Source organism: Pavona decussata, unplaced genomic scaffold, assembly GCF_977016875.1.
Source record: "Pavona decussata unplaced genomic scaffold, jaPavDecu1.1 SCAFFOLD_6, whole genome shotgun sequence".
NCBI classification, from domain to species: domain Eukaryota; kingdom Metazoa; phylum Cnidaria; class Anthozoa; order Scleractinia; family Agariciidae; genus Pavona; species Pavona decussata.
The window spans coordinates 2942501-2956859 of NW_028145430.1; the positions used below are offsets into that span (position 1 = coordinate 2942501).

Below are 14359 nucleotides of genomic sequence, written 5' to 3' on the forward strand. Positions count from 1 at the left end.
GTGAACAAAATCAACGGCATGATGAAGTCCGACATTAATGGAACGACCCTAGAAGATTTATTAAAGACCTTTTCCAACCTGAACCACAGCGCCACGAAAACAGTTGTAAAGAAGTTGAAGACAGCAGGCCTAGAGCGAAGTTCAATTGTAAAAGTAACGGGCCACAGAGACGAGAAGTCACTGGATGACTATGACGAAGGAGATGAAAGAGAACAGCGACAGCTTTCCCACACCATTAGCCACGCTAAAAACATCAACAGCCAGTTAGCTCGAGGAAACAGCTTTAATAGTAGCACCAGCAGCTCCAGCAATATTTTCAACCCGTTCTCCCCAGACCCTCAATCGGCTCAATGTGGAAACAACTTCAACCATGCAGCTTTCGTGGCGTTTCAGATGCCAAGTTATATCTCTCGCCAGAATGATCAGCGGCAGTGTTTCATGAACATAAACCATTTCCACCAATGTCAAGTCACTTTCAACATGGGAAACACAGCAGCTCCCGAAAAGCCACAGTCAGCCGCACCGCCTGGCGAGGACAGTATTTCTCACTGATTTATAAGTTCGAAAAGCTTCAAGTTTTGAAAATGTTGAATGATTTCGCCTCAATTAGATTCGACAACAAACATTTACAAGCTGAATTCTTTAAATAAACAAGTTTTGACGTCTTTTTACACCTCTTTTCTCCTTGAGGTCCATAAAATGTAAGCGCTTTGAAATGATAAATGCTTCCAAAACTTGATCTTTGTCGATGGAAGATATTTTTGGTCTGCAAGTTTCCACAAGTGCTAGCATGTCAATCAAGGTTGTCATTTTTCAACCAATAACGTTAATGTAGGCGGGACCAGTGAGGCCATGACACGAAATAAACACGATAAGAGGAAAACAGAGTCAAATTTTTGCATGTATATTATGATCGTATATATATATGATATATGATTGTATATTATGATCGTAAATTTTTCAAAGACTACAAATTGCACTCGCCCTACGGGCTCGTGCAATTTGGTTAGCCTTTGAAAAATTTACTCCTGCTGATTTATCCCAAGTTGCACTCGAAATCATGTGATTACCTATACATATTGCGTTGAACTTGTGTAATTCATTCGCCATTCACAGCGCATATTTGTAAACACGCTCTAATAAATTTTAAGCGCTCACTGAAACATTTCGCGTAAACGGGTTGCTTTATAAAACAAGCGTTCTGATCGGTTCACTAAATCCCGGTTATCAGCAGCTCATATACCGTAGTTTGACCTTATATGGAAAACGATTACCCCGGGTGTCGCTAAGCTGAATTTTTTTCACGGCGGGAAGCAAAAATTTCTTTGGAAAAATGGAGAAAAAAAGAAATACGGGACAATGCCATCTCAATATAACAACAATAAAAGCCACAAAATTCGGAATAACACTATTTAAGAGCGGCTTGCTGTAACCATCAACTATACCCATGCAAGATAGAAAAATTCGATTTTCTCAAACTTTGCCATATAAAAGGGCTTTGCTAACTTGTTACAAAAATTCAGTGAACTTTGAAGTTGTTTGGATTTTTATTTTCTTGTCGAGACGAGGTTTAGTAATTTCCTCTCACAGCGCCCGAAATCGGTCCTGAAATTACACTTTTATCGAAGGTTAGCAAACCAAAACGGAAACCGTACCAGGAAAAACTGATACATTCCATTAAAATATCATTCGTCAACTTGAATTTCTTATGGAATTTCCAAAATTATGCCTCGCGGAAGTATTGCGTGACGTTCAATTTTGGCCAGATTCGTGGGCAAAAAAAAAAATCGATCTGGTACATGGATTTACCTATCAAAACTATTATTACCGCCAATAGTATCATTTTATCCGGTGAGGGTAAAAGGCGGAATGAGTTTGCGGAATGGTATGTGGAATGGCGTGCGGAATGGCATAATTATGCGAAATACGATTTACGTGGGAAATAAATTAACTGAAGAGCGTGTCATGTTTTCGCGCCAATTTTATAAGAGCAGCAGCTTTTTTGATGTTGCGGACTCTTGCTAAATATTAACAACAATTCGAGGATTTGATCGTCTGATTGTTGATTTGGAAGAAGTGAGGGTAAAGAAAGCGATGGAAACTGTTTATAGTTTTCGCATTCAAGGAACTATGAGTAAATCCGTAGTAAATTAAATTTCATGTTCACTTTACTCCATGCGACTTTGGTTGACAAAAATAACGTGGCAGCGTGAAGTCTGCTCAGGACAAAGATTGATCCTTTACCGAGGGCAAATAATAAACATTTTTTTCTTTTTTTTTTTAACCCTCGGTAAAAGATCAATTCTCATACGCTGTATGCTCGGTGATCCATTTATCATGAGCGGGAAAATGAACAACAATTTGACCAAAATGCATTTGTGATAAGAATAGTTTCACAACCTTTCACACAACCAGTGTCGATAATTAGACACCATAGTTGTCATCTGCTTTTTTGCTCTAGGGCTTTTTCGCTTTTAAATCTCATTTTAGGTTGGGACGTCTGGCACTGAAAGACCTTAATTAAAGACGGATATGTTTAGTTCGATAACGCGTAACTGAACTATAGCTACCTGAATCGCCGTATTAAATAGCTAGGTAGCTAGCTCAGCAGCTCAACAGTGACTTGCGTATTCGTCGCTCGACGAAAATGTAAGGTGAGAAAAAGTAGAACATATTTTTCCCATGAGTTGTACAAATTATAACCGGCAAAGAGTCTGATAAAATGACCGAGTTTAGATTTAAAATTTCTCACATAATAGTTTTGGCCTTGGACTGATGCTATCATTTCTCCAGTCTGGTGTTGCTTTTTGTCTAGGCTACTCGCTGCCACGTTCTTTTTGTCAACTAGAAATTTAAAATATTCTTAGTTCCTTGAATGCGAAACTTCATGGATTTCTTTACTCTCACTTCCTAACCAGCGATCCGACATGTTCTATCCCAGGCGTATATTTTCTAATCCTCGATCTGTTGTTTGGTTGTTTACAGTCAACCCAGGAGTGAAATGAACATTCGAATTTCTCTTTGTATAAAAGTCCGACGTGTGAATGGAATGTTGGACATTTCTCTGAAAATCGTTCCGAAAAAGACGCATTTACTGAAAAAAAAGATTCAAAATTCTTGGGAAACAATTGCTATTCTTGAAATATTCAATTTTGCAATGTAAAGAAAAATTCATAGCTTTATACCGTCAATAAGCTTGGGAAATTTATACGGGAACTCTGAAATCTCGTTGGCGATTTTCAAAACTGACATGTAAATTTCAAAACTCCGTTCAAATTTCAAAAATATCGTTCACGCGTGACCTGGGTTGACTGTAACAGTCCGCAACATCGAAAAACTGCTGCTCTTATAAAATTGGCGCGAAAACAGGATGCGCCCCTTAGTTAATTTATTCCCCGCGTAAATCGTATTTCGCATAATTATGCCATTCCGCACGCCATTCCACATACCATTCCGCAAACTCTTTCCGCCTTTTACCCTCACCGCATTTTATCTTAGCTTTTACCGAAAATGTAGCTTGGGTAAATGAAACGGCAAATTGAAAGAGCGTGTTGAAAACAAGACACTCTCGCTAATTGATTGGCATTTTGACCCGCCATGCTGCGAGTATTATCACGGTTAATTTACATAAAAAAGTTCAACTGTATGTTAAATGTACGTAAAAAGTCTTTTATGCCCCTCAAATATCCGAGCGATATATTATATATCCCACATGTAAGTCAATACCAGTGCAAAACGACCATTTTTGTTACCAATTGTACGTGTAGCGGTTTCATTTTGATTTGTTTACACGATGCCACAACCACATATTAGGTTATATAAACTGACATTTATCGAAAACTTGTGTAATACATGGGTTTGCCTATCGAAGCTATTATTCCAACCAAAAGTATCATTTGTCTAAATGAAATAACAAATTCTGCGAGCGTCTTCAGTCTTCAAACCAAGGTGCTCAAGCTAGTTAGTTTTGACCTTCCACGCCGCGAGCACTATCGCAAGAGGTTATCCAAAAACTGGTAGATGGTGCATTAAATGATGTGCGATGTCAGTTTTTCGTCTGTGTAAACCAATATCAAGGTAAAATGACCATTGTCGTAGTTTTATGTAATGTTTATTTTGAATTGCGAAGTCTAGGAATGCACGCAACATAATATCAGTTGATATATCATTATCGACAAACAACTTGAGGAAAACTTATGATAAATACAGGAAACTCAATATCTTGAAGTACTTCTTAGGCCCGGTTCATACGTTGAATTTCTGCCGTGTCGAATTCAATTCAATTAAGTGCGGCAGAAATGCGACTGCTGATTCAGACGTCGCACTTGTGCCGCACTTTATTCAGAGTCCGGACACTGCAGTGTCTGTCGGTCAGCAGAAAATATGATAAAGCTAGAGTATCCAACATGGCGGCAATCTCGTACCCAGAGTCCTCAGGCTTTTTGGTCAGCGGGGCGGCGCCAGGAGAGACTCTGGGATAATGGAATTTCTTATCCCAGAAAACGTGGGATTCCGGTCTTAGTGCACATGCTTATGATTAAAACGGAAGTTAATGCCCCAAAATGGAAGCCGTGTTATTGTTATTGGGCCTGAAGGTTTTATCGGGCCTTGAAAGTGTTCGAGAAAGCCAAAATTGATTCTTAAACGCGATCAAAAGGAACTGGATTTTTTTCCCGTAAGACCGGATCAAAGCAACTGGATTTTTTTTCATGTAAGAGCGAGCGAAAGGTGGACTTGATTCGACGTTGCCACAACAGACAAGTAACGTATTTCTTTATTACTGTTTATACTTACAAATAAAAAGGAACCATCACTTCTCCTCTCACAGAACTGAGCAGCTGACTGTGTATTGAATTTATGTTCCAATTACTTTCTCCCCTTCCCTTAAGAGTTTACGTCCAAATGGGATTCAATGAACACATACATGTTACCATTTGACAATAATTTAAATCACCTCTTAATATCAGTAATATTTACTGTTGTAAATTGAGTTTTTTTGTCTCAAAAATTATTAATTTTATTAGACTGAATTGTGTGCATGCTTTTCTTGAAAAAGTGAATTTAAGAATGTCATATGTGTCCAAATGCAAGCTAGTACAATTTCAACATCAGCATATTTAATACATGCCATGAATTCAAGAGCAGCTTTGAAGTTTTTCTTTCTGAATAAACATTCCTTTTGCCTAGCTTTTAGCAAAACTGATAGAGAGCGCTCACATCTTGCATGCTTCTAGTGCTGTAGAGTCGCTCCCAGGTATACTAATAATGTATCTAGAAATAAAATGAAGTAGTATAACAGAGATTGGATAATTGTGCCAACAGGCTTTGAAAATAAGGATAGTGAGTTGTGTTGAGGTTTAATTTGTTAACTATTCTGCCTTACCACAGAGTAATTATATGAGAACTGTATGGAGAGTGGTAATCATGCCACCTCTCATCAGTAAATTGGTTATAATGTGATTGTTGAGACTGTTGATAACCTGACTATAACATTTCATTTAGTCAGTAAATTTCTATACCGTGCAATTATCTTATGTGAGTTCTCTTATAATTTTGGGTGCAGTGTAGGAAGCGCAGGGAAAGGGTCAAAAGATTGGGGAAATTGTGTTTATATTATAAATTGAAAAAATTTTGGTGGGGCCTGACTTCATCTGGTTGTGGAGTGCACACTTTAACTAAGAGCTGAGTCAGATACTGACACACATTACCTAATGTATTCTGATTGATTAGGGCACATTACTGGTAAATTGATAATTTCTGAAGGATTTGCCATTCCTTTTGAGTACTGAAGGATGGTGATTTGATTTGGTATCACACGTTTAATTGACTTCAGGCAAAGGAAGTATTATACTCAACCAACACTCTGCTGAATTGTATAATATAATCTCTTCTCTGATCTTACAGCTCTTGCTTTGACGACAGATGATTACTATTGTCAAACTCCCCAATATCCTGAATGATTGGCACTGAGTGTTGTGAGACCTTTGCTGAACTGTGTAAATTATCCAGCGCTTGTGGGAATTTGTGGTCCCTTGACAATAATGTTAGCTAAGAACTAAAACTGAAAATTGTCAAACGTGACTCTTATTTCAAGCCCTTCCTGGGCTCTGATTGTCTATTAGGCCACAATCTAAGTCATTCAGCATATTGCATAATGTTTGTGGGACTGGACCAAGCCTAATCAGCTGCATTGATCAAAGGTCTAGAACAATAGAAATACACATTCAAAATAATAATTCAAAATCATATAAATTTGTCATACCATCACTTACAAAACTATATCTAAAAAGATTTTTTGAAATTTCTTTTTAGCTGGTTAGCAGAATAAACAATAAGGCTAGTGATGTTTCATTAACCCATAAGATACAATAAATAGTAATTCTTTTTTTTTGGGGGGGGAGGGTCTAACAAGCATTGACTGTAAAACTTCATGTTTCATCTATAATCACTCTATAATTAACAGTTTTGTTAACAAATTATACTTAAAAATTCTACATACTTGATGAGATAATGGTTACACATAATTTTATTAGTTACCCCTTAACAGGGAAGGGGAAGGGAGTAAAGGACCCATTGGAATCCTTGGAATGTTCAACATATATATTTTATAGACTTGTCATTCTTTAATAAATATTGAATGCAGTTTTTTTACAAGCTAGTATTGTATTGTATTGTTGATTATCAGTGGAAAATAACAATAAACGGTAGGATTCACTCAGAAGTATAATTTTTTTGCTTAAACCTGCTGGCTACCACAAATTTCTTGCTTATATTTACTAGCAATAATAATTACATGAATGAATATTACATGAAGAAATGATAGACGGGGTTGTTTTCACCAAATTATTCAGTAAAATCTATCCACTGCCAAAATAATTATGTCAGTAAATTTGCCAATTACAAGTGGTAGTGTTTGATAAGGATATAATTATGATGAGAGTGGTCACTTTCTGCACAAGGTTGTGCAAGCATTATCTGCAGGTCATATGCCACACAAACTTGGGGTACTTGGCTTCCGTGTTTATGTACAACGGGTAAACTTGCAGTAGAATGAAATCGAGCAGGGGCCTTCTCTCCTCAATATAATAGCGTCCCAATTGAACCCTTCAAGGAAAGACTTGGTGTTCTTCCTCATAACATATAGCACAGAAAGTCACACCACCGCCCATCTATTTTTTTTTTTCAACAACTGGTACTTTAGGCATGATTGCACACTTGTCTACAAGGGAACTCAATGGAGTATTTGCATGTTTTGTCAGATGATGACTCAGTGTACATTATTTGTTTAGTTATAAAAAAAACTCCAAGCAATATATTATGTAATAACTTTTGTATATTTTTAAGATTGAAGAGGCTTAATATTCATAAGCCTCATGGTATCTTTTATTGAGCCTGATCCTCTCCACTACTTGAGTTTTTTTTTTTGTTTTATTTGTTTGTCTGTGTATGCGTGGGAAATAAATGAATGTAAAGATGTTAAGTTACTTCTGCATTTCGAAGTCCAGCTTTAGGCTTCAGTATTATCTACACCTGTTTTTTAACTGGTCAAGTTGGGTCGCTCTTCACTGTCACAGTGTGTTGACTTTCTTGCAGAGAAGATGGTTGTAAGTAACAGGCAACAAGTCTTTATTCTCAACTGCCTATACTGTAAAAGTAAACTTCAAATCTGTATGTACTATTACATTTGAGATTAAACTTTCATCTGAAGGTAACCTAAAACCACGGCCTTATACACTTTTTAGGACAAATAATTAATTGTTCTTATTTTGCATGGAATATGCAACAATGAGAAAAAAATCTGACAAAATTTCTCAAAACAAAATCTCTCAAAAATTTAGGAAAAATGTTCAACACACCATTACCTCCGCCTGAAAGGGCGAATTTTTTCTGAATTTTTTTCTTTGGCAAACTGGCCATGGGCCGTGACTGAAAAAAGTGAAACTTTTGCTCTCCTGTGCGGCGTTTGATCATCGTGGAGATGTCTTCAGCCTTCGCCTTGTGGCAAAACCGAAAGGGAATTAATCGAAACGGCAACCTGAGATGGACTCCACTCCACAACAGATCAGTCATCTCCAAATTTTTATTCACAACAAGGTTTTTAGATGTTAAAGAACTTCTCTATTTTTCCATGATAACCTTCACTAGTGAATAATATGTTCGAATTATTCAGAACGTTGACGACACCAATGTCCTCTCTATCACGTTTAATGTTTCCAAACTTGCGAACGGCTTCACCAATTCGTTTTCTAACCGCTTTTTCTCCCAAACCGACTGATATAATGATATTTTCCGAAAATAAATTTTTTACAACAGCGACAGTAATCAGTTTAAGCTGTTTGCATTTTGCCGTGATCTACCGTCGTATGACAGTAGTGGCAAACTTCTTACGATAAAACGGCTGATGTTTAGTCGGCTAGAAATTGTTTCACTGACATAATTCAAAACCCGTCTATGAATTGGAGTGTTTCTAATTTTTGGTGTGAAAAAAAATAAACTAAAATAACCGTGACACACACATAAAAATTACAAAACTCCGAGTTTGACATTTCAAATCTCCCTCCAAAACAATGAAAGTTGGTAGGGGGGTTTCCGGTTTGGTTAACTTTCGCAAATGAACAACGGACTTCCTGTCGGTCTTCCATTGTTATGCAGACGACCAATCAAAAAAATGATATTTTTCCATTATCCCAGAGTCTCTCCTAGCGCCGCCCCGCTGACCAAAAAGCCTGGGGACTCTGGGTACGAGATTGACATGGCGGAAGAATATACGCGTGACCAAAATATTCTCCTTACTGTGCACTTCTTCATCAATGTCATCATCAGAGCTGCAATAGCTCTCCTGCAGTACTTCCATGTAGTTTTCTGCGAAGATTTTCTCTACTTCAGACGAGCTTTCTTCTTCGATGGAATCGCGCGAGTGCCATGACGCCATTTTGGACGGTCAGCCTTGATTTACGCATGCTCATGCATTAACATAATGTATGTAAATGTATGAATTCGATTCAACACGGCAGAAATGCGACGTTTGAATCGGTGCCGCATTTCTGCCGGATAATGCGACAAGACCAGTCGAACGTACGGCAGAAATTCGGCAGCTGATTCAGACGTCGAATTTCTGTCGAATTTAATTACTTTAATTGAATTCGACACGGCAGAAATTCGACGTATGAACCGGGCCTTACCTCAGTCGAGGTTATCTGTATGAAATAATTGCAACATTTTAGCAGATTTAGTCGATGCGTATACGGAACATTCATTCAAATTCAAAACTGTTGCCTAGTTACACTATAACAGCGAGGCACAGGCTTCCCACGTATTTGTTACGCACTTTGCCCGATGTTACACTCCTGCCTTGCCCTCATACAGTCGAACCTCTCCTTGCAATCACCCCTCGTAAGCGATCACCTCTCTTGAGCCAAAATTCTAAAATATCCCCAGTCAAATCACCATAGTAACCTCTCGTAAGCGCGACCACCTCTTGTAGGCGAAAGCGACCATTTTTAGAAATTTGGGGGTTTTATTACCTCCCGTAAGCGACCACTTGTCACATACGCGACAAAAGTCCCTGTCAGGAGTTGGACAATTTACCTCTGTAACATTATCACATGTACATTCTTGGGACATGAATGTCACAATTGGAGGTGTCCTGAAATAGACTTGTCCCATTCGCCGTATTGGATAACTTATCGCAGGCGAACCATCACCTTGGATACTGAAATTATACTGGCAATATAATTTTCTGAAAGTTGAAAAACGTTATTGTGGCTACTAAACCTCTGGAGTCACCTTATGCTAATGAGTTAAAAATTTAGACCCCTTTGTGGCCTGACCTCTCGTAAGCGACCACCTTCCGTAAGAGACCACCTAGGCTTGACATTTTGGGTGGTCGCTTACTGGAGGTTTGACTCTAGTAATATCAAACACTAACAGAAGAGGATTCTCAAGTAACTTGGATCCCACAGTTATACGTCCGAAGGATGGCAAACAACAATTACTCCTTTAGCGCGCGCTATACAATTACCTACATCGGGCTGACTTTGGCGTCATTGTAACTGTTTCGCTAAGTAGCATCCTTTTTATTTTATTTTATTTTTTTCTGAAACATTGAAAACGATAAAATGGTGACGGACCGGGACAGGGTAATACCGCGTTCTCTGCTTAAGCGCGAACACCATGAACTCGGAGCAGCAGAGTTCTTTTTGGTAGATCGTCATCTAACCCCAAACAGATCACGGTGCCTCGAACAAAATTAATAGTCAGTTCAAGATGAATTTTGTCGATATCATACACTCCTGTAAGATAATGATAAAATACTAAATCTACCGCACTGAACGTTCCAGGCTAAAATTGGAAAATAGGGCGAAGTAATCACTCATACCAACTTTGCAAGCAAGTAATAATCTCTAGCCTTTAAGTGCGAAAGAACTTTGTTGTACAGTGAATTTTGGTGGGAGTGGCAGATTTGCTTCTGCATGAAAAATGCAAACGTTTCATCCATCACTCAGCTGTTCCATAACACTACGATCCATAACCTAATCATGAGGACGCCCAGCCTGCCTTTGGGTACCAGGTACCCGAAGGCTGTCTTCGAATCTTAGTACAGATATCTTCAATTACCCCCTCCTGCTCCTCCTCCTCGAAGATTTTATTAAACAAATCGGTTAAAATTTATGGATTTAAGCGACATATTCGTCCAAAGACGTGAAATGCAGATTGAAACGAGAAAAAAAAAATGAAACAAAATAAAACAACGGCAGAAAAGTCAGCTTTAATGTGCATATTCAGGGAGGGTCTCCTCGCCATTACCTTGACTTGTAAACTGAATGATTTCTTTCTTTTAGTAAGGCAAATAAATAATGATAATGATGATGAGGGTTGGGTGGGGAGAGCAGTGGGGTGGTGGGTACTCATTTATGTAACCTACAGAGTTTGTCAGAACTAATGTGACTGTTTATAGATATAGTTTTTAATTTAGAACTCCAAGGTTAGGGAAGTACAAAATGTCGTTAGGGTCAGGGTTTGTTAAGGTCAGGAACGGATCGTTGATTATGGCTCCTGAATACACTAATCCAGAAAGAGGCGCGACTCGACAGCTAGACAATTTAAATTTTGATATTTCAGCGTGTTTCACTAAGCAACTGACCGTGAGCACTAGGGCAATACCAGGATGCAGGATTGCGTAATTCTACTAGAAATGAACAGTTAAAGATTGGTACAAGTGATGACCATGACTGGTACAATACCTGGCCTGTGGTAATGGCCTTGTCAGCATAACATGAGTAACACTTCGCAGTGAGCGATCGTCTTAAAAAATTGCGTTTATTTAACATTCTTAGTTTAAAAAGAAAACTAAAGGGCAGAACGACTCAAGCATAAACTAATTTGGAAACAAAAACAACAAAGACACACTATAGTAATGCTTAACGGCTAGTCGGTGTTGGGTATCCTGTGTTCAAAAGGTAATCCAAACGACGTGTAACAGTTTTTTTACCGCATGAAAGTCTCGTAAATGCGATTGTTTATCCAGTGATGCTACAATTTCTCGAGATAAAGGTAAGAAGGACTTCCAGATATTAAATTTCGTATATGTCACACAAGGTTTTTTGAAAACTTTTGACGATATTGAGTTATAAACAGATTGCGTGTCGGATCGTATAAGTAATTCAAAATAAAACGTTAACCGCTACATTTGGCAACAAAAATGGCTGTTTTTCCCTGGCAATGACTTATATATGGGAGATGATATATCGATCGGAGATTTGAGGGACACAAAAGACTTTTTACGTACATTTAACACAGAGTCGAACTTTTTTAGATAAATTAACCGTGATAATACTTGCAACATGGCGGGTCAAAATGCCAATCAATTAGCGTGAGTGTCTTGTTTTCAACACGCTCTCACCATTTGCCGTTTCATTTACCCAAGCTACATTTTCGGTAAAAGCTAAGATAAAATGATACTTTTGGCGGCAATAATAGTTTTGATAGTTAAATCCATGTACCACCAGATCGATTTTTTGCCCACGAATCTGGCCAAAATTGAACGTCACGCAATACTTCCGCGAGGCATAATTTTGGAAATTCCATAAAAAATTTAGGATCGAAACTCATTGAGACCAAACAGCTCTAAATCGCCGTTGAAGAATGGTATTTTAATGGCATGCATCAGTTTTTCCCGGTACGGCTTCCGTTTTGGTTTGATAACCTTTGATAAAAATGTAATTTCACGACCGATTTCTCGACTCGTCTCGACAAGAAAATAAAAATCCAAACAACTTCAAAGTTCAATTTTTGTAACAAGTTAACAAAGCCCTTTAATATGGCAAAGTTTGAGAAAATCGAATTTTTCTATCTTGCATGGGTATAGTTGATAGTTACAGCTCTTAATGGCTCGAAAATATTGCACGATTTTATAATAACAACAACAATAATAACAAGCGGTTACTTCCAAAATTTTCAGGATGGCTTTCAAATCCTGGCGGTACGAGGTTTCGCCGGAAAACCGATCGAAGAAAATTCTCGCCTTTATGTTTCTACGCTTTTGCGAGGACTTCAGCTACAAAAGTTCATCAATGAAATCCGTTCGAGCGGCAGCCATAATGTTCGTTTCCTTCGATCGGCACCATGCACTCAGCAAAACATTTAAACAAATGTGCACAGCTATTACGCTCCTCGATAAGTTTGAAGTTTGTCTCAGTGAGTGTACCTCGTACACTTGGACTTGCCTTAAATGTTTTAAAACGTCTGCGAGGAATTCAGTTGTGCACAAAAAAGCCGTCCTTGATCTCGTCCTTCGCTCGGCACCACACAGCAGAAGATTTGCTCAAATGTGCACAACGATTTGCTTTGAATTCCGGGTGCTCTGAGCTCAGAACAAATTCATTAGACCTAGCGTTTTGTTTGGCTTACTGAAGCAAAGTTTTCCCGAGGACGTCATTAAGTCTAGTGAGAGAAGAAGTCTTACAAGTGCAGTTCCTGCCTCGTCTAATATCCTTCCTATACCCAGTCTTCTTTTGAGCTAAACGTGTAATTTTCGATTACTCGGGCATGGGCTAAGGGTTGCATATTGTGAGCTGTGCTTAAGGAGGTGACAGTCTTTGGCTTTAAAAAGTAGGTCTTAGGGATGATTTCTAGTCGGGCAAGGTGAAATGATGGGAGATTTTTATTCCAGCCAGAGACTTAGTTTATTTTCTTGTTGAAAACTACTGTACTGTTGTTTCCCCTTCAAATTTTTTAGTCAACATCCGGGACTAAATGTAATATGTCCAAAACATGAGCAACAAATGGCAAGGATTTTCTCTTCAAAAAGCGTGCGTTTGAAAAGCTATTCGATAGTTTTTCGCCGTTATAACTGTAGCGTTGTTAGGTTACTGATCAATAAGTCGAGAAGTGCGATTTTGGGTCGGATTTCCGGTCTCGAGTGTCAAATAATTACCAGATGTTCGTATGGCGTGATTCGAAGTTGCGTCATCACTCTAGAATGAAGACGGAAAATTAATTTAAAACGCGGTGTTGCTCCGATTAAGCCGATTATGTTGTAGAAAGCTAGACTTAAGCGCTTAAAGAATGGGTTTTGGGATGCGTTGGTGCCGTTGATAATTGCCAAATGTCACACTTGTTTAGTCGGATTACAGGTCATGTTGCATTTCACTCAGATGTCAATGTCATGTCTAATTCCAAAGAAAAGCCCCTCTTTTCTCTTACATAGTATTTTCTGACCTTACTTTCTTGTGATGAACCATAACTAAAGTTTTGTTAATGACTAGCATATTCTTTCAGCCTAGAAAGTCTCAATATGTGCTCAATTTCTGTAGTCACCTTTTGGAAAATTAGCTCAGATATATATTATTATAATTATTAGGTGACGACTTTGTTCTATGATGGCTCTATGGTACTTTTAACATTTACAAATTTCCAGCAAGAACAATTGGGTATCTGCAATTCTTCTAAATGTTCTGAGGCAGTGGGTTTTTTTTGCCAATGTTGAGAGGATTTTAAATGCTTCATTTATTATTTATTTGACAATGTCTGAGGATGATTCTAGCATTGTACTCACCGGGATACTTCTGCCAGGAGCCCTTGACAGCTGCTCTTTTAAACGTTCCTATATTAGCTCCCTGGACTGCGTTAATTTTGTACGCGGAAAATATGGCGATTCCTGCGGTGTCATCAAAGAGAGTCGAGAAATAGTCCCCAGCAGGGCCAGCTTGACACAGGTAGCGTAGTGATGTAGGGTTGTCGAACTCAAGCCCTGTGGGTTCTTTATCGCCGGCGAAGAAGTTTAGGTAACAATCCGGGCGTGGAGTCGGGGTCACTTTATTAACTCTCTTTACCCTTCCTATTCACATTAAAGAAAAAA

The 14359-nt window shown here is 38.4% G+C and overlaps 1 protein-coding gene and 1 pseudogene across 2 annotated transcripts in view; both read right to left on the bottom strand.

Annotated features, from left to right (window-relative positions):
* The window catches only part of LOC146489182 (tauropine dehydrogenase-like), a 90368-nt pseudogene that overhangs the window by 33702 nt on the left and 42307 nt on the right, over positions 1 to 14359 (bottom strand). The window lies entirely within an intron of this gene.
* Positions 1 to 14359, bottom strand: part of LOC146489184 (uncharacterized) — a 31274-nt gene that overhangs the window by 13654 nt on the left and 3261 nt on the right. The window contains exon 2 of the mRNA XM_085106926.1: positions 14057 to 14338. Within this exon, the coding sequence (XP_084963052.1) occupies positions 14057 to 14338 (282 nt within the window). The remainder of the gene's footprint in view (positions 1 to 14056; positions 14339 to 14359) is intronic.